The sequence below is a fragment of the Stylophora pistillata genome, chromosome 3 (assembly GCF_964205215.1).
Source record: "Stylophora pistillata chromosome 3, jaStyPist1.2, whole genome shotgun sequence".
NCBI classification, from domain to species: domain Eukaryota; kingdom Metazoa; phylum Cnidaria; class Anthozoa; order Scleractinia; family Pocilloporidae; genus Stylophora; species Stylophora pistillata.
The window spans coordinates 27,727,738-27,750,358 of NC_142521.1; the positions used below are offsets into that span (position 1 = coordinate 27,727,738).

The window sequence follows — 22,621 nt, forward strand, 5'->3', positions numbered from 1 at the left end:
GTATGGATTTTTCTATTTTGGTGTTGCTGCTTGCATACAATGACGAGGTGTTGAAGTCAAAACAGTAAATTTTCCCCAGCTTTCCAGGGGGGGGGGGGGGGGCTATACTTAACTCGAGAGCTGGTTCGAGACAAACACAAAACCACGCTGGCGAGAAAATGCTACATTTTTTGAGTCACTAATTTGAGCATCTAATTCTGCGGTTCTAGGACGTTAACTTCGACTTCGTAAACATCACTCAAGAAACACAGCTACTTAATAAGTGGAAAAGTGACTACACGCTACACCCGTTACCTGAACGGGTATTTATGTTTTAAAAACGTGAGGTTTAGTGATTTCCAGCGAATTCAATAGGAAGAGGGAGTGTGGGACAGGCCTTCTTAGAGAGAAGGAGGGCTCATTAAAAAAAAAAACAAAACAAAACAAGGGCGGCTTTTGACGCGGAAGGAAAACTGGTGGCAAACTGAAAAGTGTAACCCTGGAGTGATACACTTTACCAAAACCGCGTCTAGGACTCATTACGCTTAACCAGATGGAGGTGAAAGTTTTCCTGCTCCTCAACCACTGCTTCTTTAAAGCAAGTAGACGAAATAAAAGTTGTCTTTTTTTTTTCAGCCCTTTAGACCCAAAGTCGTCGTTATAGCGGTTACTAAAAGTCAGTACTGTCCGAATCTCTCATCGATTACCACTTCTCTTAAATCTGACCCAAGTGTTGCTTTGAAATTATAGGTGCGTAGGTGAATATGTATTGAGTGAATAACTGACGCCAGTGATCCCTTAGGCCGTGCCAGCGGCCTGCCGTTCTCTCTGTTCCCGGATACGAACGTACGCGGCTTCGTTCAAAGTATCGCGGGCGCGCCCTGTTTTGGGGTGTGAAGGTCCCAGAACCTGAACATGGAAGGATAAAAATAAATGTCAGCTGAAACTGTGGCCTAATATTCCTCAATGACAGGATACAAATGAAAATAAAATTTTAGAGTCAAATAACCACCCTTGACACCCACACTTTACGGAGAAAATATTTTTCCATCAGCAAAAGATATCTCAAAAGATAAGACGGCACGACGAAGAAAAAGTCAGAAGAAGCAATCATAAACCAAGAAAGAACCAGGATAGCCAAGGATGGGAAGGATTAAAAAGGATTGGAAGCAAAATATCTCAACCTTCCCCACCCTAACATCAGCATGCATATTCTCCAAACTGTTCTCTACACATTTCCCTATGCGCTGATAAGGAGAATTTGTTTAACAATCAAGAACTCTTGTTGATCATCATTTCCTGTATGTTTGACCTTAATGTTTCTAAGCATAATAGTTCACTGTAGCTTTTTGGACATTGTAACATGAAAGTTAGGGTCACAATACTTGTCCCTCGAACAAGCTGGACCATCATAATCGTTTTGTGTAGGTTCAGGCGGCAACATTACCTCGCGTTACATTAGAAACGCCGGGATAGAAGGGACGAAGTGAAAAAACGAGGGAGGTTTGGGTCGACTCGACCCAGGACTCCCTCATTTTCGCACTGCCGCTACTATCGCGCCGTTCTCTATTTCGCTCTATTTTTCTGGCTGTACCCCCGGAAAAAGCTTACACCACATTCCCTTTCATTTCTGATTGGGACAAATGTCATTTAAATGATTCGTTCACCTCTTGACACGTTTCATGCCATTTAACAAAGTAATCATAGGCCTTCTGGAAATCTCTGTTGTCTTCGTATAAGATGCCAATGTTCAGATAGAGCCTCAGAGTCAACATGTGCTTCTCGCCGTAAGTTTTAAGACATAACTCAAAGGATCTGTTAAGCATCTGCACAAAACAAACGGCAAAATAAACGAATAGTATAAATTCAAAGTTTAAAGCGCAAAGGAATCCCCGACCATTTAGTATTGAAAAATATCGAGAGTTTTACTTTGTGGATTAGCGATATTCTGTATTTTTCCGTTTCGTACTCAAAATTTTCGGGAGTTTTACTTTATAGATTAGCGATATTCTGTATTTTTGCGGTTCGAGATTACTGATTTTTATAATTCTCTGTTCGTGAACAAAACATTAACAAGGAATATTCTTTCTGGCTTTTCGCGGTTTAATATGACGGAAATTTCTCCCACGCACTTAGCGAGAAGTCCACGCCAGAAATTGAAAAATAACTGACTGGTCCTCAAAGCTTTCTCTTCAATCAATAATCAATCAATCAATCAATGAAGTTTATTGTCTTTACGTAAGGCATGGTTACCCGATTGCCCGAACCAGAGGCTCATGTATGAAACGCAAGATAGAAACCCACCCATCCCACCCCAGGGGAGGACATCCACCACATAGTAATCTCGTGCGTGGGAAATTAACGTCTCCTACCCCTAGCCCTGCAGGAGACGGGACCTCCATTTATTCGTCCCTATCCGAGAAGACTAGAATATCTAACCATTTCTTGATGTTCTAGAAAGGCAGCATATTCTTCTCAATTATTTAAGACCTTGAGTGTTGGTCCGGCCGGGGCTCGAACCCTCGACCTCCCGCACAACAGTCCAGTGCTCTATCCATTGAGCTGACCAGGAGTGCGAGTGATTACACTAGGAAAGAAGGGTAACCCGGCGTCTAAAATCAATTTGGTATGGAGAAACTAAACAAAGGTTCATTTCTGTGAAATTTTGTGAAATTTTGTGGACTGAGATACTACTTCTTAACAACCAGTAAAAAGCAACAGAGATCATAAAACAAACAAGAAAACAAAGGAAAAAATCAAAGATATAAGATAAGATTGGCCTAAGATTGAAACCGCAAATACCTCTTCTTTTTCGTTGAAATATTTTCGATGGCGTGGGTTAATAAATGACTTGGTCATAATCGCCTCAGCCATGTGTCCCATGTCTCCATGCTACAAAAGGAAAAAAAAACGGAACATTTTTACAAAAAAACATGAAAAATACTAAAGCGCATTGAAGCAGCAATTACAGACACAAACCTGAAATGCCATTCTTAAGATCGACCGAGGAAGTTATCTCTAGCGTCAGAGAAACAGAATTGCAACGTGAAAAGAACCTATATTTCTTACCCTCATGAATATGTCGATGGCCTCATCGATATATTTAAAGCAGTCTCTTCTAGTTTGCTCAGCGTTCTGTTGCTCTAAGTCAGCCACGATACTCAGATGATGCGCAATGAGGATGTCAATCATGGCTGTCTTGTGCTGTGCGAGTAACGACATGAACATGGTTATAGTCAAGCAATAAACAGAAGGCAATAAATAAAACCATGCAAACTCCCAAGAGGGAATAGGCGCATTACTCTTGAGAGGTTTTTTGGTCTCTGACGCACAAATCATATAAACCAGTCCCCACTCAACACAAAGTTGTCTCATCTGTACAACTTGTTTGAGACGAAGCAAACAGTGGAGACGTGACACGACTTGCATCTGAGAATCTGAGAGAATTGAATTGTTAGATTTTTTTTGGATACAATCGAGGACTTAAGTCTGCATGCGAACCAAGTTTTCACAGCATGAAGCGTCAAGGGGTATTTCTACTCCCCCTTGGATGGGATGTTAGTAGGTTACCCCCCAGTATTAAATTCGCCGGTACCAATTTAAACAACACAATGTCCCCGGCCAGGGCTCGAACCCGGACCACCCGATCCGAATTCGAGCGTACTAACCATGAAGCCACCGTGCCTCCATTGATTCGAAGATTAGGAGAGAGTAATTGTTGCTGGTTTACCTCGTGTTCCTCGCCACTGAGCTGTTTGCGATAACTCAGAGACTTTTTACAGAATTCAACAATTTCCTTGTCTTGCTCCAGTTGATCCATTGTCACAAAATTGAAGTTCTTTACAACCTGCAAAGGAAAGTCGCAATATTAGGGACCTTAAGCAAACCACGACGGCGACGGCGACGGCAACGAGGACGTGGCAAAACAAGAGATCTAATGGGTAGAACAATAGCCAGCACGTGGGTTTTAAAACTTTATATATTTCTTAGCCGTCCTTCGCAAGACAACAACGTGAAATCACCAAAATTTGCGTCGTCTGAGAGCGGAAACCGCGACGGCAAATTATTGTAATTTCCATTTGGAATTCAACGCGGCTAATATACGTTATGCTGAAGTTGAGGTGTGGCGCCGTTAGAGACGGTAAACACATGCAGCCATTTTCGAAATTCTAAGAAAACTCTTTATTCGCACTATTTCTAATTAAAGTAGAACTTGGTTTTTTAATCGACGTCTTCCTTGGTGTTGCCGTCCTGACTGCTTAAAGTCCCTATTTACGCAATGCAGTGCAATACCACCTACATATATGGCACAAACGTATTGCATGTTACAAACGTCACGCATTGGCAATAAATGTCACGCAATCATCAGTTCATAAAAAAAAGTCACGCATATGATACCTCGCTCTTGGTCTTGGACATAAGTTGATAGATGTCAGCCATTTTGTCAGTTCGCGCGCCGAGACTTTCCTCTTCTAGATTCAGCAAATCATTCAAAAGCAAGTGTGCGTCTTCATATTGTCCTGCTTGAATCCTAGATTGAAAAAAAAAATACCAATTGCACTCTAATTTTTGCCGGGCGCGTGAAAGGACTTATCTGTAAATTTCATATAAGTGATCACTAACAGGGTTTTGTTTCCTACATGAACCATGTGGTTAACAAAGGAACATTAGGGATATGTATACTCACACGAACATGACAACCATTTCAGTTCTCCTGGCGAGTTCTTCCTTTGGGGCATTTGACTGACGCAACACCGCTAACGCTTCCTTATATAGAGCGGAAGCTGTAGCATATCCACCAGCCTGTAACACAACGCATACACTTTATCAAAAGTATACTTGCTCACCATACTCAGGAACTATTTCTTCAAAATGGCGTCAGAAATTTGAATTTGTCATTGGCGAAAAAATTCTTAGACTGAGCTGGAAAGAAGGCATTCCTTCCCAAAGTCATTCAGGTACAGTTTAAGGCTGATGGATACAACATTTGGAAGGCAACATCCGTTGTGTCACTCATGGAGTTGAAATTTCTCTTCCTGTGCAGTTCTATACTGTTCTACTTATGTTTGATTTTCATCCACCTTTTAAGAGCAAGAGGGTATACTCTGGGCTTGTATACAAGAATATTGAACACATGTTTGTATGAGTTACCTTTTGCCACGATCTGAGCAGGTCTATACTGAAGTCTTCGTTAAAAAGCCGTTCAAACACCTCCCATTCTAGTAAGCACCTTGTTAACCGGTTGTTATCCAACAGCTGTTCAAGGTGATACGGAAGTTCCTAACAAGGATATAAAAAAGATGGTTCAACACAACAGCAGAGTTACACAACATTAAGGCTAGGAGAATAAAGGAAATAATCAGCTTTAAAAGCATCTCTTGATTGTGGTTCAGGAAATAGTATGGAGAATATGCATACAAATGCAAGAATGTGGTCGAGCAAAGTCGACTGAGAGATTAGAGCGAATACTGAAAAAAGGCCATCCTGATCATGAACTAGATTTAACCATTCAGAGGCAAAACTTCGAAAGCCAAATAGCTTTATTTCAAACATGAATTTTCTTCTGAACTAATCGGCTCATGGGGACCTTGCAATCAGCTCCGTATCAATCTGCTATCCCTTCAATTTTTAGTTTTGGTCAGACAAACAAGAATCACCAAAAGAAAGCGTGAGAATTCCTACGCGTGGCGTCAAGAATTCTGTGACTAGCCTTCCGAATAAAGGAGATTATTTAAGCAGCATCTGAAAGGACGCTCTTTCAAGAGAAGCTTACCTCTGATTTGCGATCAAAATCTTCGCTTCCTTCGAAGAATTCTGCGTGTTTTCCATGCCAGAAAGTGTACTGATGTTTTGTGTACCCCTCTGATCCTGAGAAATACCTTTGGATGGAAAGAGTTTGACACAGTCATACTTGAAGTGAAAGAGAAAAAAAAATTAAAATGGCTGTCTTTGTTGTACAGTCAACACAAGCCATGTGCCATCATTTGAACTTTTTTTTTTTCATCAGTGGTTGGTATAACATATTTACTGGGAGGCATTCAGAGTTTACTGGTATTCATCAAAACACTGTATTTTCAAATTGTGCAGTCTCGTGCAAGTGCAAAGCAAGTGAACGGATGTTTGACGTAAAACAATTTTGATTGGGTCTTAGACCTGGAAACTTCCCTTGAACCTTTCTATTAATAGATCTAATCGGAAAAAGGGTTCACTCCAAGGCTCAGTCAGGGAGATTGAGGCTCATATTGGTGGGGTTCCGGAGGAACCTACTGTCCCGTTACGTAAGGACAAAAACTCCTTCATTATTGCAACAGGCATATACCGTGTTACGAGCGGTAAGGGAGGAGGGGAGAAACATCGTTGGAAATACACCCTACACTCACTTTCTCCGAACAGCTTTACTAATAGATCTGTGATAGAAATCCAATCTTCCCTCGCCCAAGTCCCCACACGGTCGAAGTAGTGGTTTCAAGGCTCGGTACACCAACGCCCATTTGACAGCCGGCAGGAATTTCTTTTCGTTCTTTTGTTTTCGGCCAGTGGTGGCTTTCTTAGCTTCATCTTCCTTCCCTTCTTTGTCCTCGTCTTTTTGTATGTATGTTTCTTCCACCTGCTTAGCCAATTTGTCTGCAACTGTTAGGTTATGATCTGGAGCTAAAAGTTGAAAAAAAAAAAAACTTAAATGAATAAAGGAAACTATAATGCTGCGTCGCTGGGGACAAGGGGTGGGGGGTGTTACAAGATAATTTGGTTTCATCAGCTGAGTAGATAATGTAACTTGGCCACGGCAAAGAGTTTCCATAGTTGACGTTTCGATCATTAGCTCCTCATTAAGCTATCACTCACATACACCTTGTGATAGAGGTATTTTAATACCAAGTAAGGCTTAAAAGCCTTACTTGAAGTCATAAGCTCATAATGTGAATAACGACAACAACACTACATAAACATTAACCTCGTTTACAAATATGTGCGTGCGCAATTCTTACAATACAGATATCTAAATAACTTGTTTTACTTTGTCTGAAAATGATGTAAAATCCCAACAAAAAATCGAAGGAAAGTCAAAGGTAGAAAAATGTTTACATTTTTCGTAATTGAACGGGGCAGTTAGTAAGTATATGATAACAAAATGAAATACTTTCCCCCTTTTTTTCTCACCTCTGTATTTATAAATAACTTCAATCAATAAAATAGTCTAGTGTTAAGAATGAATCATTGTCAATTTTCTTTTCCGGTCGAAGCGGAGTGCTCAAACTCTTTAGTTCACAACTACGATGTAGCCTGAAAGTACTTTGTTTCAATTCGATTCTTGGCTTAACTTCTGTATTACTTTGTTTGAGATATGGACGTGAATGAAGAAAGCAAATTTTGACTTAGGATATAATGATTTTATTGACATAAATCCCTCCGTTTTCTGCGTTTAGTAATTCAGTAATTAGATATTCGACCTGCATCTTGAATTATCTTTTAAGAGGAGTCTGGGGAGGAGACAAACTACTTCAGCCCACCTCCGTCAGTCGTGGTTGCTTCTGTCGTTGTGATCTGATCGGATTCACCCTCGACGTAGGGGGGTGGAGTAAGTGTGGATTCTTCCGCCAGCATCTGAAGCAGTTCTGTTTCCAGCAGACCGTGTCGTGACGTCTCCAATAAACAAACTGTGGCTACTACAACTTGACCACCGTTTTCTTCTTCGAACCGAGTCAAAACTTGTTCTTCCAAGCTAAAAGCAGTACAAAAGACATATTTGATGCAATTACAAAGGAAGGTTGAACATCTGCTGCACTTTGTCGCGCCAGCTGAAACCGTGGCACGTGAACAATCGTGGACGAACCGTAGCATAATATTGCTACGGTCTTTATGTTCATGCACGCACAAAGTTGTCTTGCTGGAAGGTAACTAAAATCACAACCGCTGCAGAGAACAGACGTAAATGTTGAAGAGAGCTAACGACACCTCAATTAAATGCGCATGAACTCTCTGTAAGGCGCGTGAAAAACGCACGTAAAAAAGTAACGCAATTTTAGCCTTTTTTTCTTTTGTTTGGTTAGAAGGTTGGCGTGAGTTTTTTGGACCAACCACATAGCAGATTGTGGGAAAACCAAAGCAATCCTGGATTGTTTTCGATTTGAAAATTACACCAAAAAAGTGCAATGTATAAACTGAAGAATTTTTCACCTGATCAGATCATCAGACAAACTTGCGATCTTCTCATCCATTAAGTCGAAAACTCCATACACCCTGAGTTCCTCACAAGCCAGTGTTAACCACAAAGGATTAGCTGAGCCTTGCTTCTCCAACAACATGGACATCTGTCTTTCATCCAACCGCTTGTTGTACTGTCTTAGAATGTTCTCAACGATAAGCTGAAGGAATAAAAAAAAAATAAGCCTTAGCCAGCTCCATAAACTCAAGTTCGGAAACGCGAAAATGAGAAATTTTTATCAACTTTTTAGGGTGAATCAATTGCCTTTTTCCCATTATTCTGGCCTATTAGGATCGAGGATCGAGTATCGAATATCGAGCATCGAGCATCGAGTATCGAGCATCGAGCATCGAGCATCGAGCATCGAGTATTGAGAATCGAGGATCGCGAATCGAGTTTTCGAGACACCAGGATCTACTTTAGAGAATCGAGTTTCGAGAATGGAGTTTTGATTTCGACTCGAGTCCCCATCCTAGAGATTCGTGAGAATCAAGAACAAAGTTTCTAGAAATTGCAAAAGATTTCAGCAGTTCCCTCCACACCTTTCTAGACTGGTAATCCAGCTGACCGCAGGTGATCTCTCTTGGTCCTGACTTGTAGGATCTCAGGAGTCTGTGACATTCTGTGTCATTGATCATGGACAGCACCACCTTTACATTCGGTGAAAGGTTTTCTGGCAGCCACCTGGTCAAATACTGGATTTTATCATCATCCATCTAAACGGAAAAAAGTGTCACCTTTTTGTCAAATGCTTTTTGAAAGAAACAAACCCTTTCCTTTGCTTCGCTGTGCTGTGCTGTGGATCAGTAAAGTGCCCCTTTAGCTCTCATGAATGACCAAGACATAGTTTCTCCTTACAATATCAATACAATATCAAGCAGACAGGTGACGAGAATAAAGGAAAATGTCTATCAGAGGATTCTTAATTGATCCAATGTCAATTTCTCCGAACTGGCAAGGTAAGAATTGTATGGCAGACAGTAAGGAGAATTACTAACGAGATCTTTGGGGTAAAAGGATTTAAAAAATAAGGAGACTCTTGTTAAGCAAAGCTACCGTTGGTAAGTCTAAAACCACGCGCTTCAGACAGTTTACTTGTTTTTACTTCGAGTTCTCATTAGCTCCACGTAATATTTTTCTCGCTTTGATTGTCAGTTGTGATTGTTTTGGTTTTTTGTTTTACGACAATCAATCCAAAAGTGCTCTGTTACTTGAAAGTTTCCTTGTTTTTAAAAGCAAGTCTTAAAGCTGGTAAGAAATAAATGCGAAGATAGTGAAGAAGCGTACCTGGTTAATAGCATCCACAAACACAACACAAGGCTTTGTGTTCTTGTTTGACAAAAGACTGTTGGTTAGTTGAACTAAAGAGTCCAAGTCACTGACTACGTCTCGCTAAAAGATAAAAACACAGACGAAATTTGACGGGAGAATCTAACTACAGAGTACTGGTCTTTGTGAAATGGAGATACTTTAATATACCGCTTATTCCCATCCCCACCCCCCTCAAGAAAACACACTACTCTATTGCGGTTATCCCCAGAAGTAGATCTGTCTTCAAAGAAACTTTGCTGGCCGTATTCAAATCTCCGTTTGAAGAAATTGAGAGGACAAAGCAGCGGGGGAGGCTTCTGGTCGGGAAAATATGTGAATTCCACCCACGTTATTCTTAGAAGTCTCTTGAGCGGAAGTTTGATTACCAAGTCTGCATGAAGGCTTTTCTCGATTTAATCCTAAGAGTGAAGCAATATAATCGCGGACATCACAGAGATTAGATATGTTGCTGAAAACGACTTCGAAAAGAGAGGAAATCGTGTTTTTTTAGGAAGATTGTAAGCGTGCAGATAACGAAATTCTTATGTTTGTTTCAAACTAAAGAAAACTTCACTGAAATCGAAATATTCCAGTCGAACTTTCTTGGTTTCTCATCATGATTCCCACTCGGGACTGGCCCAGCAAAGAAGCAGATGACTACACTACAGAAATGAATTTCACGTGAAAGGAAGCAATGCAAAGAACATGTTTGTCACCTTGGAAACATTAATCTCCCTGGACAACCTCTGCAAGAAGAACGCCAGATCAGTAGAACCAGGTGTGGCCCCAACAAAATGAAAAAACACTTTGCATGGTGATCCCCTGAAAAATAAAATGAACACATCATTCTAATTTCAAAACATAAAGACCTACCATATTTATCAATGTACCAAACATTTTCGAGTAAACATAATCCTTGCAAGTAATGCACCTAAAGAAATTGCACATGAGGAACTGTAATCCTTGCAAGTAATGCACCTAAAGAAATTGCACATGAGGAACTGTAAATCGTCTCCAGGTTAAAACATTATTACTGTCATTTTCATTTATGAGAAGCGAAGAGAGTATCTATCACTAGTGGAATGTTTTAAGACAGTTCATAGTTTAAATGGTCTAAATCCATCTTTGTTTATTTATGCTAGTGCTTTTCGTCCTCTCCGCTCTAATCATTGTTACAAATTGAAAGTCAAATCAGCCAGATTAAATTGCTACAAGTACTCCTTCTTTGTCAGAATCGTAAACCTGTGGAATAAATTACCTAAAGACGTAGCTGAAGCAGAATCTCTGCAAACATTTAAAACCAAAGTCAAGAATTACCTTTTCAAATAATATTGTAAATAGTTTTTATAGTAAGTATTGTATATAGTAAAATTTGCCTCGCTCCCCGTTTTGTAGCTGAGTTGGTAACGGCACCCAACTAATATCTGGGAATAATTTGAATATATCAACAAAGTTGAAATGGTAAATTGGCCACCGTTACGGTTATAAAAGCTGACGTTTCGAGCGTTAGCCCTTCGTCCACCGACGCAGCGCCAAACAGTGTCTTTAGAAACTATCAGCCTTTAATATCTGGGAAGTTCAGCTTTGAATCCTGTCGAAGCCTGAATTTTTCAGGCTTATTTTCCGAGCAGGAAAATTTTAAATTTTAAATTTTTAAATTTTAAAATTTTAAAATTTTTAAATTTTGTTTTACAGTTGTGGGCTTGGTGGCCAAGCCTTTGAATAGGAGTGAGGTTAAGGGTGACCTTGTTGTGATAGAGATGTTGCTGCTTTTCAAATGCAAATTACTTTGTTATCATGATTACTAGATACAGGTCTCTATCACAATAGGGTCACCCTTAGCCTCACTCCTGTTCAAAGGCTTGGCCGCCAAGCCCACAACTGTAAAAGGGACTATTTCTTTAACGCTTTCACTCACGAGAACTCATCAGTAATTGTCAAGTTATCGTCTGCCATAAAATTCTTATAATGTTAGTTTGGAGAATTCGGTAATGGAGCAACTAATAATCCCCTAATTGATATTTTTAAATTCTCATTACTTCTCTGTTAACAAGGTGCTGATGTTGTAAGGAGAAATTCTGTCTTGGTCACTCACGGGAGTTCGGGGGTTGATTACAACTCGCCTGCGAGGATCATCTCTTCCCTCATTAACTGTCCACACGTCGAAATATTAGTTAATTCATTGTACTGTAAAAGTTACCGAGTGGCATTCGCATGCTTGGAGGCGTAAAGGCGTAAATCGAATCCTAAAATTCAAGTCATATCAATGTCCGTAGCATGGATTTTGATCATTTCCGATCTTCCATAACGTTCATTTCATTACTTACTTGGCACCAGGCAGTTCTCCTCTTTCAGCCTTGGCTAAAGCATCGCTGGCGCTCTTGGCCATAATGGCTGACTTTCCTGAGCCTGCATTACCAATGATAAGCAACGGGGCATTGGACGTGTCATTCACAATGTAGTTGGCTATCTAGAAAAGCAAAATATTTGCACAGCATATGAGAAAGCCTTTGTCATAATTTGCTTCAGGTATTCACTAACTAGACAGGGTGTATAAAATACAAAATTCGGACGGGTCACATAGACCCAAACCTCCTCCTTACTTCCCCACTCAACCTCGTTCCCGGGCCTTTTCCCTCTGAGGAGGTGGGGTCTGAGGCGGTGGGGTGCCCCAGCCCCAACTAACGGAAAAGACCCTGGGAACGAGGTTGTCCCCCACTGAGCTAGTCTGAGGTAGTCTGAGCTACCCTGACCAGAGGTTTCAGTAAAAGCCGGTTACCGGCGGCCATCTACTGCCTATCAGTAATGCTAATAGCATTAGGTGGAGTCCAATTCGGTTTGTAATCATACGAGTGATAATAAAATCGGACGACCGCGCAGCGGGAGTCCGATTTGTTTATCCCGAATATGATTAATAATAATAATTAATAATAATTTAATATTTATATTGCGCAAATTAACATGTGGATATGATCAAATGCGCATCACAACACTTTTCGGGGGACTTTGGCCGGACTGCATCAGCAGTTTACAAACATTCGAAGGAAACTTATTAGAAGACGCCCCCTCTCTCCCAATTCTCAGTAAACAGGCCAGACCACATCACAGTAATCTCGTGAGTGGGTTCTTGAACGTCCCCTGCCTAACCAAATTAACTAATTAATAGATGCAGGAGACGGGACCTACGGTTTATTCGTCCTTATCCGAGAAGACTAGAATGTCTATCCATTTCTTGATATTATAGAAAGGTAGCGCATTCTCCTAAGTTATTTTAAGACCTTGAGTGTTGGTCCGGCCGGGGCTCGAACCATCGACCTCGACCTCCCGCACAACAGTCCAGACCGAATTGTACGACACCAAGTCTTATTACCAATTAATCATAAAAATTACAACTTCCGAGAAAAGAAGAAAGGCGAATTTATGAAAGAAAGGGAAAATTAGCATTAAAAAACAAGGTTGTAAGTGGTTGTTTTAAACGACAACTTTGAATGTGATTGGCTTATTGAACTGTTCGATAACAAACTTTCAGATAACAAACTTCCCGATAACAACTTGGCGGGTGAATTAGTGGAAATAGGAGATTTTTAAACCAAACACGATCAAAGAAATTGTAATTTTTATGATTAACCAGCAAGCAGACTCTCGTGTTTAGGTTTCTCCATACGGGCCCTTTTTGGGCACAGCCGCCTTATGGGAAACGCTACCATAATTGAAACCCCTTCCGTTTATTAAGAGCCTGAAACTGAAAGCCTCATACAATTGGAGATCGAGATACCGTGTACATGAGTGTTAAGAGAACTGTACCTAGAACCTCGAAATTAGAGCAAACAAATGCTTAGGTTCAGTTCAACCTCTTCGACTATCTGTTTTTTTTTTCTCTCTCTATTTTTCCCCTCGCAAATGGATTAAAAAACAAAGCCTGAACGTACTGAGTGCTTCAATAAAATTTTTTCCAAAACCTGCAAAAATCTATTCCTCAAATTTTCCAACACTTTCCGAATCTTATATATGAAAAGGGAAAAGTCGTTCACATATGTACCCACACTGTATTTCATAAAACGTTCCTCTCTGAAAAAGATTCCCACTCTATATTCACGCCTAAATTGATTAATGAACTCGTCCGAACTTACCTCATCAAGAATCTTGTCTCTTCCGAGAACCACTTGTCCTCGAGTATCCAAAAATGACTAAAGAAACAAATATCAACCAACTGAGTGTTATGATAGCAACACAATCCCATAAATAACACCCTGCTGTTATGAGTTTAAGATCAAATGAAAGTGTGAAAGAAAAACAAAACTGAAACCTCATGTGCTGTCTTTTGCGCTTCAAGGGGATCTTCTGGAGTTGGATCAAGAGGATACTGGTGTTCAATCCGACTTTTGAAAAAATCGTAAACCTAAAGAAGGACAAATGGACATTAAAAGCTGAGTGCATGTTACAAGCACGACAAAGAAGCTGAAAGAAACTCCAAAATTGAAAAAAAAAAAAAACTCACTGTTTTGTAAAAGACTGATTCTGAGCCCGTGATTCCATTCAGTCTCACTTCCCTTTCATCCTGTAGCTGAGCACTCTTTTTGACGCTGTTGGCGTCACAATCAACTTTGTAGTGAACAATATTCTCAGCCTTAAACGGAACACAGACAGCACTGATTTTAAAAGAGAAGTGTAGTCGTTTGTCTCACGATGTTGTCACTTGGATGCGGATCGCGACGTTTCGACTGCTTACTGCTGGTCTTCTTTAGGCGATGAGGTCGACTGAGTACGTGTCACCTCATCGCCTAAAGAAACTAGTATGCAGTCGAAGCGTTGGGATCCACACCCCAAGTGACCACATCGTGAGGCAAACGATTACATTTGTTTTAAGTGTTACTTACCACGACGAATAACCACAACCTATTTTACGATATAAGCATTAATTTTGTAGTAATCTCGAATGCCTCAACTGGAAGGAGGTAAGCAAGTTAACTTTGAAATCCCATGACCTGATTGTTATTTCTCCCCTCGGCTACTCGTGGCCGAGTGGTTAGGGTGCTGGACTTGTAATCCGGTGTCCCGGGTTCAAGTCCTCCACCCTGCCACTCACTGGATTTGTTCTCGGTTGCCCCGAGTTCAACTCCTCGGCTGCGCTCTGTACATAACCTACTGGTCTGCCTCTTGCCAATAGGAATTTTCAATCGTAAAGCGCTTAGAGGCTTTCAATAAGCGTTATATAAATTTTTCGACTTAAATTGCTCAACTCTAGCTGCTACGCATTTCCTTGTAAATTAGGAATAATAGAAAAAGTTATTGAAACTCATGTAACTGTTATTATACTGTTTTATTCGTGTTCAAATTAGAATACCAATAAAAAATCACATTCAACAATTTTTGATATAGTTTTGATAAAAGGGTAATTTCATTACACTGGAAAAAAAAACCAAAACATTCCAACCCCTAAAAATTGTTGACAAGCTTCCCTCCAGTGTTGGAGAAAACTGCAAGCTACCGGTGCATTTATCTCTCCCCTGTTTACATGCAAACTTACAGGGAAATGTTCTTTGAGCATTTCTTTAAGTTTCTTCATTTTTTCAGTGCACAGTGAATTGTCATCTACAAACGCGTCTTTGATTTCACCAGGTAAGGCATAAGTGAACTCACTGTCTCTGAGCAGGAACAGAGCTGAAATGGAACCAGGCTTCATAATCAGACACGATTCAAAAGCACAGGTCAGTTAAGCCAGGGGTGATTAACTTTTACCTTCTCACTGCAATTCCAATGTTTTGTTTTGTTGCAAACAGGTACAGAGAACAAAGAGGTAAGTTTCTAAAGAAACTGAGCTGCTGTGTCAGTGGGGTGTTACAAGATCATTTGGTTTTATCGACTGAGTTGATAACACAGTTTGGCCACCGATGAGAGTTCTAACGCTGACAGTTAGAGCATCAGGCCTTTGCTAGAGCAACTGATAAGCCATTAGCCCTTTATTTTGCTTGCCATTGTCAGCCCTTCACTCAGTCTCACAAAGGCCTAATGCTCGAAACGTCTTCCAAAAGTATCTCCCTTGAATCAAATATTAAACTCAGGAGAGTAAAGAAAATGATCACCAACTTACAACCTTTGCATTTGTTGGACAAATTGTCCCCATAAGAGGCATATGAAATGTAGAGAGAACAGTAAAGAGAACTTGCATGTTGATATCCACATACATTTCTCATGATGTAAAATTCTGAAAACTTAATTACTTCAGTTAAGCAGATTTCTTGGATTTTCCAGGGCCTGTAGTCTTTTTCCAGGATTTTCCAGTCCAGGAAAATGTCAAAATAAAATTTCAGGACTTCCCAGGTTTTCCAGGATCCATATGATCTCCAGACCTAAACACAAGATCCTCCTCGCTGGCTAAACAGACAGTACTAAGAGGTTTTATAGGCAGAGGTAGACTGCCACTAACAGGCTCTCATTGAAACCCTCGCATTACAAAACAGTGCACTGTACAATCTTGCAAATGAAAGGGTTTGAGGTACAATTTGGAGTCCTGAAACAAAATTAATCTGACTCCTGGAAATGAAACAGTTATTGAAATCCTCAAAATAACTTGTACACGTTAAATCTACTGCTCACCGTTAGGATTGCACTTTCGAAACGCGCCATGAACAATTTCCATCTCTGTAAGAGACAGGCCATAAACCCAACCATACTGCACAGCTAAATTGTATGTTAGGTCACCAAATGTTGGTATCCAGCCTGCACGGGCACTATGAATAAGAAACAAGGGAACAATCTTTTGAGCACTGAGTCCATGTTGTGGTAAATATGTAACGCTACATTATAATTTGCATGTCAAACTCCGGATTAGAAGAAAAATTGTGGCCTCTATTACTTGTCAATGTCAGTGTAGCTTTTTGCAAGAGAGCACATTGTCTCAGTCTACCAAAACAAAACTTCCCATGAAACTTGAACAATATCTAAGAGAGGGAATAGTCTAACAGAGCTACAATCCTTTCTACAGAGAAAAGAGAATACTTCTTTTTTTAAAACTTTATCACACAATGACTTGTATGGGTCACTTTGACCTTGCAAGTATGATCTTTGCATCTTAGGGATGAAGGCAGAAATATTCCTCAGAAATATTTCTTTTATTTGATAAAGGATAAGACTACATTACTAGAAAGCTATAATATACTCGTGTATAAGTCGAACTCGTGTAGAAGTCGATCCCCCATTTTCAAAGTCAAAAATCGGATTTTTGACTTTGAAAATGGGGGATCGATATTATTTGTACTCTACGGTGTAGTTGGATAATAATTTTCTTTATTATCCAACTACACTTGGACGAGTACAAATATCACGCGGTATTTGTACTCGTCTATTGTAAAGTACCGGTTAACCAGGTTTTCTCGCATCGCGCAAGCGAAGAATTGGATTGTAGTTACGAAAAAATAAAGGTGGCGGACAATTTGATTCATATTTCCCACGACGAAGAGTCAGAATGGCTGGCAAATATAGATCAAAGTTTATTAGATGAATCGAACTAAGAAAACTGAACAGCTTGACGACCAGAAAATTTCTTTATTGAATGAAGAAAATAGAAACAGCAACACAACAACGCGCCAATTCCGTTCCGCTTCGCATTCTTCTGTCACGCACTCCCCGTAAATAAATATCCACGAAATTCGCCCGCACTGAAATAATAGTTTGGCGTGTTGGATAATAAATAACTTATTTATTCTCATCACTTGTCTGTTTGATATTGTATTTCTTTAATACTGTGAGGAGAAATTCTGTCTGGTCACTCAAGGGAGTTGAAGTATTAAATCCAATTGGTTTTTGAAAAATAAGTGATCAGCTACACCAAGCACAAGACAATCTCTGGTGCTGTAGCAAACAAGTTGGCCATAGAAGCAGCAATGATAAGGCAGGCTTACCAGTTGAGATTTAGAAAATATGGCACAATGTTATCTTCATAGCAACGATCCAGTTCACCAAGACAGATCTTGATAGTCTGTTCAGTTGAAGAATCTTTCGGAACTCCCTGAATTGGAAATAGAAAGACACTTTATTCGTACCTGTTCAACACCAGTGACCGTGTAAAACTCCTAAACTACGATAAAAGATCTTCACTGTTATATGCATTTTCTAAACTATAAAAAGCTCGTGAAGGGATGCATTAATTTTAAAATGATATTTGATTAGCTTTCAAAACAAAGGACTGCATTTTATCTGAATCCACCAATTTGCTATATGATTTCATCACTGCGATAAGAAATGTCAACTGTTACTAGTAATTTTGCCAAATTCTGGTTCAGAAGTTTTCATGGTGTTATTTTGTAGTATCTTGTAATAATATGCAGTTTGCATTCTTCATATTGAGCCCTTTGTTTCAGAAATTTCTAAAAGCCATTACCATCTTTGAGTTAATTAAACTCTCCCTTGTTCAGTTAGTTAAATATTTTTCATGGTAGATAAACACTCACCCATCTCAAGTCACACTCCACAAGGTGGAGTTTTCTTTGTTCGCACCAAAGACGCAAATCTGGGAAAACCTATGGACAACCAGCATGATAGAACTTTCTCAAAATAATATTCTAAGCCTGCACCTAAGCTATGTATCTCTGTTCAATTTTTACATAATGCTGCAAGAAAGAATATCTGCCAAAATTAATTGCATAGGAGTCCATATTGAATTTCAGGTAGAAAATAAATGATTTCAAACTTGTTTGTTTGTACTGTCTTTTGTTCAACATGCAACTAGTTAATCTCTCACACAAAGAAAATACAAATCAAACTGTAGGTCGCAAATCATATTTCAACATAACATTCATATTAAAACTACAATATGGAAATCAGTGTTTAAAGCCTATGGGTTCAAGTTTGTGTCTAAATTAATCTAGGAACATTGTAAACTTAATCTAAAATTAATTTTATTTTTTTCTTTTAATATTTGGACATGGGAATGTCACTAGATGCTTTAAAATTGACAGTAGAAAGCCATTACAGTACAAATATTGATAAAGTAGTAACATTTTTACCATTAATTCATTGTTTGATCCTTTTTATACTGTTGCCAATGAGTACATTAAATTTGTAGTGAGTGCTAACCTGCTTGCAGGCAGTGATTTTGTGTTTTCAAGTGCTAGATTCAGCCTGGTGAATATTTGGTTACCATATTGGATGAGTGGAACATTTGGGATGAGTGACAAAAGGAAGGGGAGGAGTCTTCTTACCTTCTCCCCTCCCCCGTGCTTTGCTACTTGTCCTAAATCTTCCCCCCCACTGGATATGGTGACCAAATATCAGCAGTGTTGAATCTTGCACTTGAAAACACAAACTGCCTCCTGCAAGCGGGCTTAATGAGCACAGTCAAACCTTGATTATCTGGACTCGTTGGGACTTAGGTAAACAGTCTGGATAATCGAGAGTCCAGATAATCAAAAATATGAATATTAACCCAAACCAGCCGCCATTTCTGAAATTATGCTGATTCCATGGGTGCTGACCGTCTCCTACAGGCAGAGACAGGTACAAAAATTATCAAGCTATAACCACAAGCACCACAAATTGATATCTGCTTAATAACGTCATATAACTGATAGGCAGCAATTTTGGTCGAACCTAAGGGGTAAAAGTCGACCATTGGGTAAAATGTCAAGCATAATTCGCTGAACCAGACTTAGAGCAGCAAAATCAAATCTTTCCGTAAGCAGGACTCAAAATAAAGCAAAATGCAATTTACTCATTAAGTTTGATTCATAAAGAGATTAGCGTTTGTCCCACAGTCGATCTTCACTCGCATTCAGTTGGACGAACTCAACTGATTCTAACGTCAAACCTACCATGAACTTAATACTCTCAGTTTAGATTGTCTTGTGTGAAAGGAAGGCCAGAGCACTGGCCAAATTAACCTTAATATCACAAGATTAACCTTAATATCACAAGTGAAAACTGGACAAAAAAAAATCGCTTACAATATTGATTCACACTTACGTGAAATGACAAACAAGGCTTATCAACCAGAGAAGCAAATATCAAAAAACAGGAAATCCCAAACCGAAATCCAATTCCCAAAAAGGGAAAATGTAAACAAAAGAAATAAATATGACACACTTTAAATTCTAAAAGTCTGCTTCCATGACTCTCCGAGCACTCGATCTTTTGAAAGTGGAGGTAATGCGCTGTTTTAAATGCACTTTTCCTGACTTTAAACATAATCTTTGAATCTTTTTACCACATAAAGTTTGAAGATCAAAGCTCACTAATAATCATGAAAAAACAGGACCAGAGAAGAATTCCGGATAATCAAAAAGTCCAGATCATCGAGGTCTGGATAATCGAGGTTCCACTGTACCTACAATTACGTAAGCAAACTTTTGGAGAGTCATTTTCCAAGCCATCAACTTCAAATTTTTCATGTTACAATCAACAACATCAAGTTTAAAAAATAAAATTTCTTAAATCATTTCATTATTTTATTTTGTTGAAATTTAACTTGTCCCGACATGCGGCCAGCATTCCTTTAACAACAACAGCAGGCATTTCCCATTTGCCAAGACTTGATGATAATGTGTTGTTAGTGATTATCAGAACACCTAATCCCTTCCTTACAGTTTATCATGCCAATATACTATCTTGTCATTTAACAATATTCAACACTTAGCAGGCACGTAGTGTGGTCATTTTTTTAAGTACGCACAATTACATATGATCTAGAAACCTAAGTAAACTGAGCAAAAAATACTGCATTCTTTATTTCTTGTTTGAAATAGTTGTGTGAATACAAGCAAAGAACAAAGCGTCTTGCCCTTACTGTGAGCAAACTTGGTGCATGCACAACATTGTTTTCAAAATTTTCTGATCATGCACTTCAAGTACGCATGTGCACATATGCGTATAGGACGCTACGCGCCTGCTTAGGACGTTATAGCAAGTTAGTATTATGTCAAAAGTTCAAGATTCAGGAAAGAAATTAATTTGTAGATCAGACTACATGTACATCATAATTTGGATATATCAACAAAGTTGAAATGGTAAATTGGCCACTGTAACAATTACAAAAGCTGACGTTTCGATTACAAAAGCTGACGCTTGAAAAGTCAGCTTTTGTAATCGTTACGGTGGCCAATTTATCATTTCAACTTTGTTGATATATCCAAATTATTTCGTTACTCCCACCGACGCAGCCCCAAACAGTTTCTTTCGAAACTATCAGCCTACATTTACATGTACATCAAGTAAACTTGAAGGAAATTCGCTGTGGTTTCGAAGGGTCTCAACAGATGATTGAGGGAGGAATGGTATTTTTCCTCTCAGAGACGATCTGATTTAAATGAGTAAGGAAATGGTTCTGACCCAACTGTTTTGTCAACATTCATTACATATTTATCTGTTGTGTACGACAAGTGTTTAGAATGGGAAAGTAACTTCGAGCTATCGTTAAAGGTTATGCATGAGAATGAAACAGACATTTAAGAAGGCAAACACTTACCTGAGTATTTACATCTTACAGGAGAAACGAAGTGTATTGAAATCAGACTTTGAAAGCAATAAGCTTAAAACGTCTTTCGTTTAATAAGCACCGTATACGTAATTAGCTAGTTCAGCGGATCAATTATTTTGTAGAGGTTGTATGAAGTCTTACAGATAAAAACCCACCTCTTTTACAAGAGCTTCCCTCTCTGCGTGAAAATCACGAAAAGTTGAGGTCACGAATAGTCTTATCGTTTTCCAGCCCCGTCGATTTTTCACAGAGTCCAGCCTCCATTCTTTGTTTCGATCACAAGTCTTCTTCACAATCGCCCACATGTTTTCAGGATCACTCGGACGTAACGCCGCAACTTCTTCGTAAGAAAGAGGATGAAATTCGCTGCTGTCGATATAATCGTGTTGTTGCTGGTTTTCAGTTTCGTTCTGTTCGTTGCGTTGGATACTTCGATCCTGTTCAGCTTTACCTTCGTGAGTTTTACAGGGTAAAGGTGCTCGTGTTTGATGTGCGGTGCTTACAACTGGAGGCTTCGAGGTTCCACAACCCATAGAACTATTAATACAAACAAGCCTAGGATTACGTTTCGGCGAGGTTTTAAATTTACCATCAAAACCTTATGCTTTCTGAGCAGTAACCAACTCTGTCATCTCCGACCACGCAAAAATGAATTTTCATAATATTGGGTTATTGACTCGAAGAAAAGATTTTGTTTGGCATTTCAACGTCACGTTGCTTGTAGCAACTGGGTTGTTTACAACTTTGTCGTACACGAATGGAGAAAAACACAAAGGGTTAATTTACTTACAAAATTCTCCGTCGGCGGCCATGCTGAGCCCTACAGTTTTGAGACCCAGTCTTCTTTTAACCTACTCTCTTAACTGGTGAAGAAAGTTTCTTCCTGACCACCAGTTACCAAGTATCGCTTACCACTCAGTGGGCATACAACCGTGCAAAACCTCCTAAAAGCTTCAAATATCTGTATTCAATTCGCCACGATTCGCTAAAGACCACTTTGTGTATTCCCTACAATACACAATTTTCAATACGCAATTCAGCACTGATTTTTTTAAATTGACACCTAAAGGACGTTAACGAGACTATTTTGCGCATTTCCTGTGGTATTTTCACGCGAAAATCATGCAAATTTAGACATCTCATCATTTACCGAGATCTAGACACCGACAACACCAACAAAATGATGGAAGAAATATGCCGACACTTACTGTGAGCTCAGCTGTGAGCTTATACTTCAAGATAACCATACCGGCGAACTTGATGGTTGTGCGAACGTGCTCTCGTAAATTTCATACCGTAATATTTTGTATAAAAGGTTATGACCACTTCTTAATCTCAGGTCTTTGTTGCTAGCTCAATTACCAAATAAAACACAGGAAAACTTCCAGGATACGGGAAGACTGGACCCCAAATTTAACCTAGCCATCTCTTGGCCATCTCAAAATCATGTGATACCAACAAAAAATACACCATCACAAATGTACTTTGATCGTTGACTTGCTATGCAGGTATCTTTTTTTCTTTCTCAGCAACCACCCATAACAGACCTCCCTTACACTACCAGCTACTCTGCTAGTAAAACTCCCTCCGTTTCAGATGAACAGTCTGTTTTATTGTGTCACACAACCCCTAGGAGAGCGTTGCGTGACGGAGCATTC

The 22,621-nt window shown here is 39.4% G+C and overlaps 1 protein-coding gene across 3 annotated transcripts; it reads right to left on the reverse strand.

Moving 5' to 3' along the window:
• Positions 1-567: 567 nt before the first annotated feature.
• On the reverse strand, positions 568-22,312 carry LOC111329182 (TPR repeat-containing protein DDB_G0287407). Of its 3 annotated transcripts, none has more exons than XM_022933812.2 (25): positions 22,172-22,312; positions 21,119-21,500; positions 17,944-18,012; positions 17,395-17,501; positions 16,091-16,224; positions 15,021-15,154; positions 13,992-14,120; positions 13,800-13,892; positions 13,624-13,680; positions 11,821-11,963; positions 10,210-10,315; positions 9,470-9,574; positions 8,725-8,898; positions 8,155-8,342; positions 7,488-7,699; positions 6,360-6,630; positions 5,753-5,858; positions 5,131-5,259; positions 4,667-4,782; positions 4,378-4,510; positions 3,710-3,826; positions 3,049-3,183; positions 2,782-2,871; positions 1,647-1,805; positions 568-888 (listed from the first exon to the last, which is right to left on the reverse strand). In XM_022933812.2, the coding sequence occupies exons 2-25, from the start codon at positions 21,494-21,496 to the stop codon at positions 778-780; spliced, it is 3,396 nt and encodes a 1,131-aa protein (XP_022789547.2). In that variant the 5' UTR covers positions 21,497-21,500; positions 22,172-22,312; the 3' UTR covers positions 568-777. The 3 variants fall into 3 exon arrangements, with proteins under 3 accessions (XP_022789547.2, XP_022789530.2, XP_022789539.2); XM_022933795.2 differs by lacking the exon at positions 22,172-22,312 and adding an exon at positions 21,754-21,894; XM_022933804.2 differs by lacking the exon at positions 22,172-22,312 and having other exon boundaries at positions 21,119-21,628.
• Between the last annotated feature and the right edge of the window lie 309 nt (positions 22,313-22,621).

Excerpts from the sequence above, each read along its gene's own strand:
- LOC111329182 (XM_022933812.2), bottom strand. The coding sequence starts at position 21,496 with ATGGGTTGTGGAACCTCGAAGCCTCCAGTTGTAAGCACCGCACATCAA. Across the intron at positions 8,343-8,724 it reads TGGATTACCAGTCTAGAAAG|CTTATCGTTGAGAACATTCT; the intron begins GTGTGGAGGGAA and ends TTATTCCTTCAG. Across the intron at positions 5,859-6,359 it reads AGTAAAGCTGTTCGGAGAAA|GTATTTCTCAGGATCAGAGG; the intron begins GTGAGTGTAGGG and ends TTCCATCCAAAG.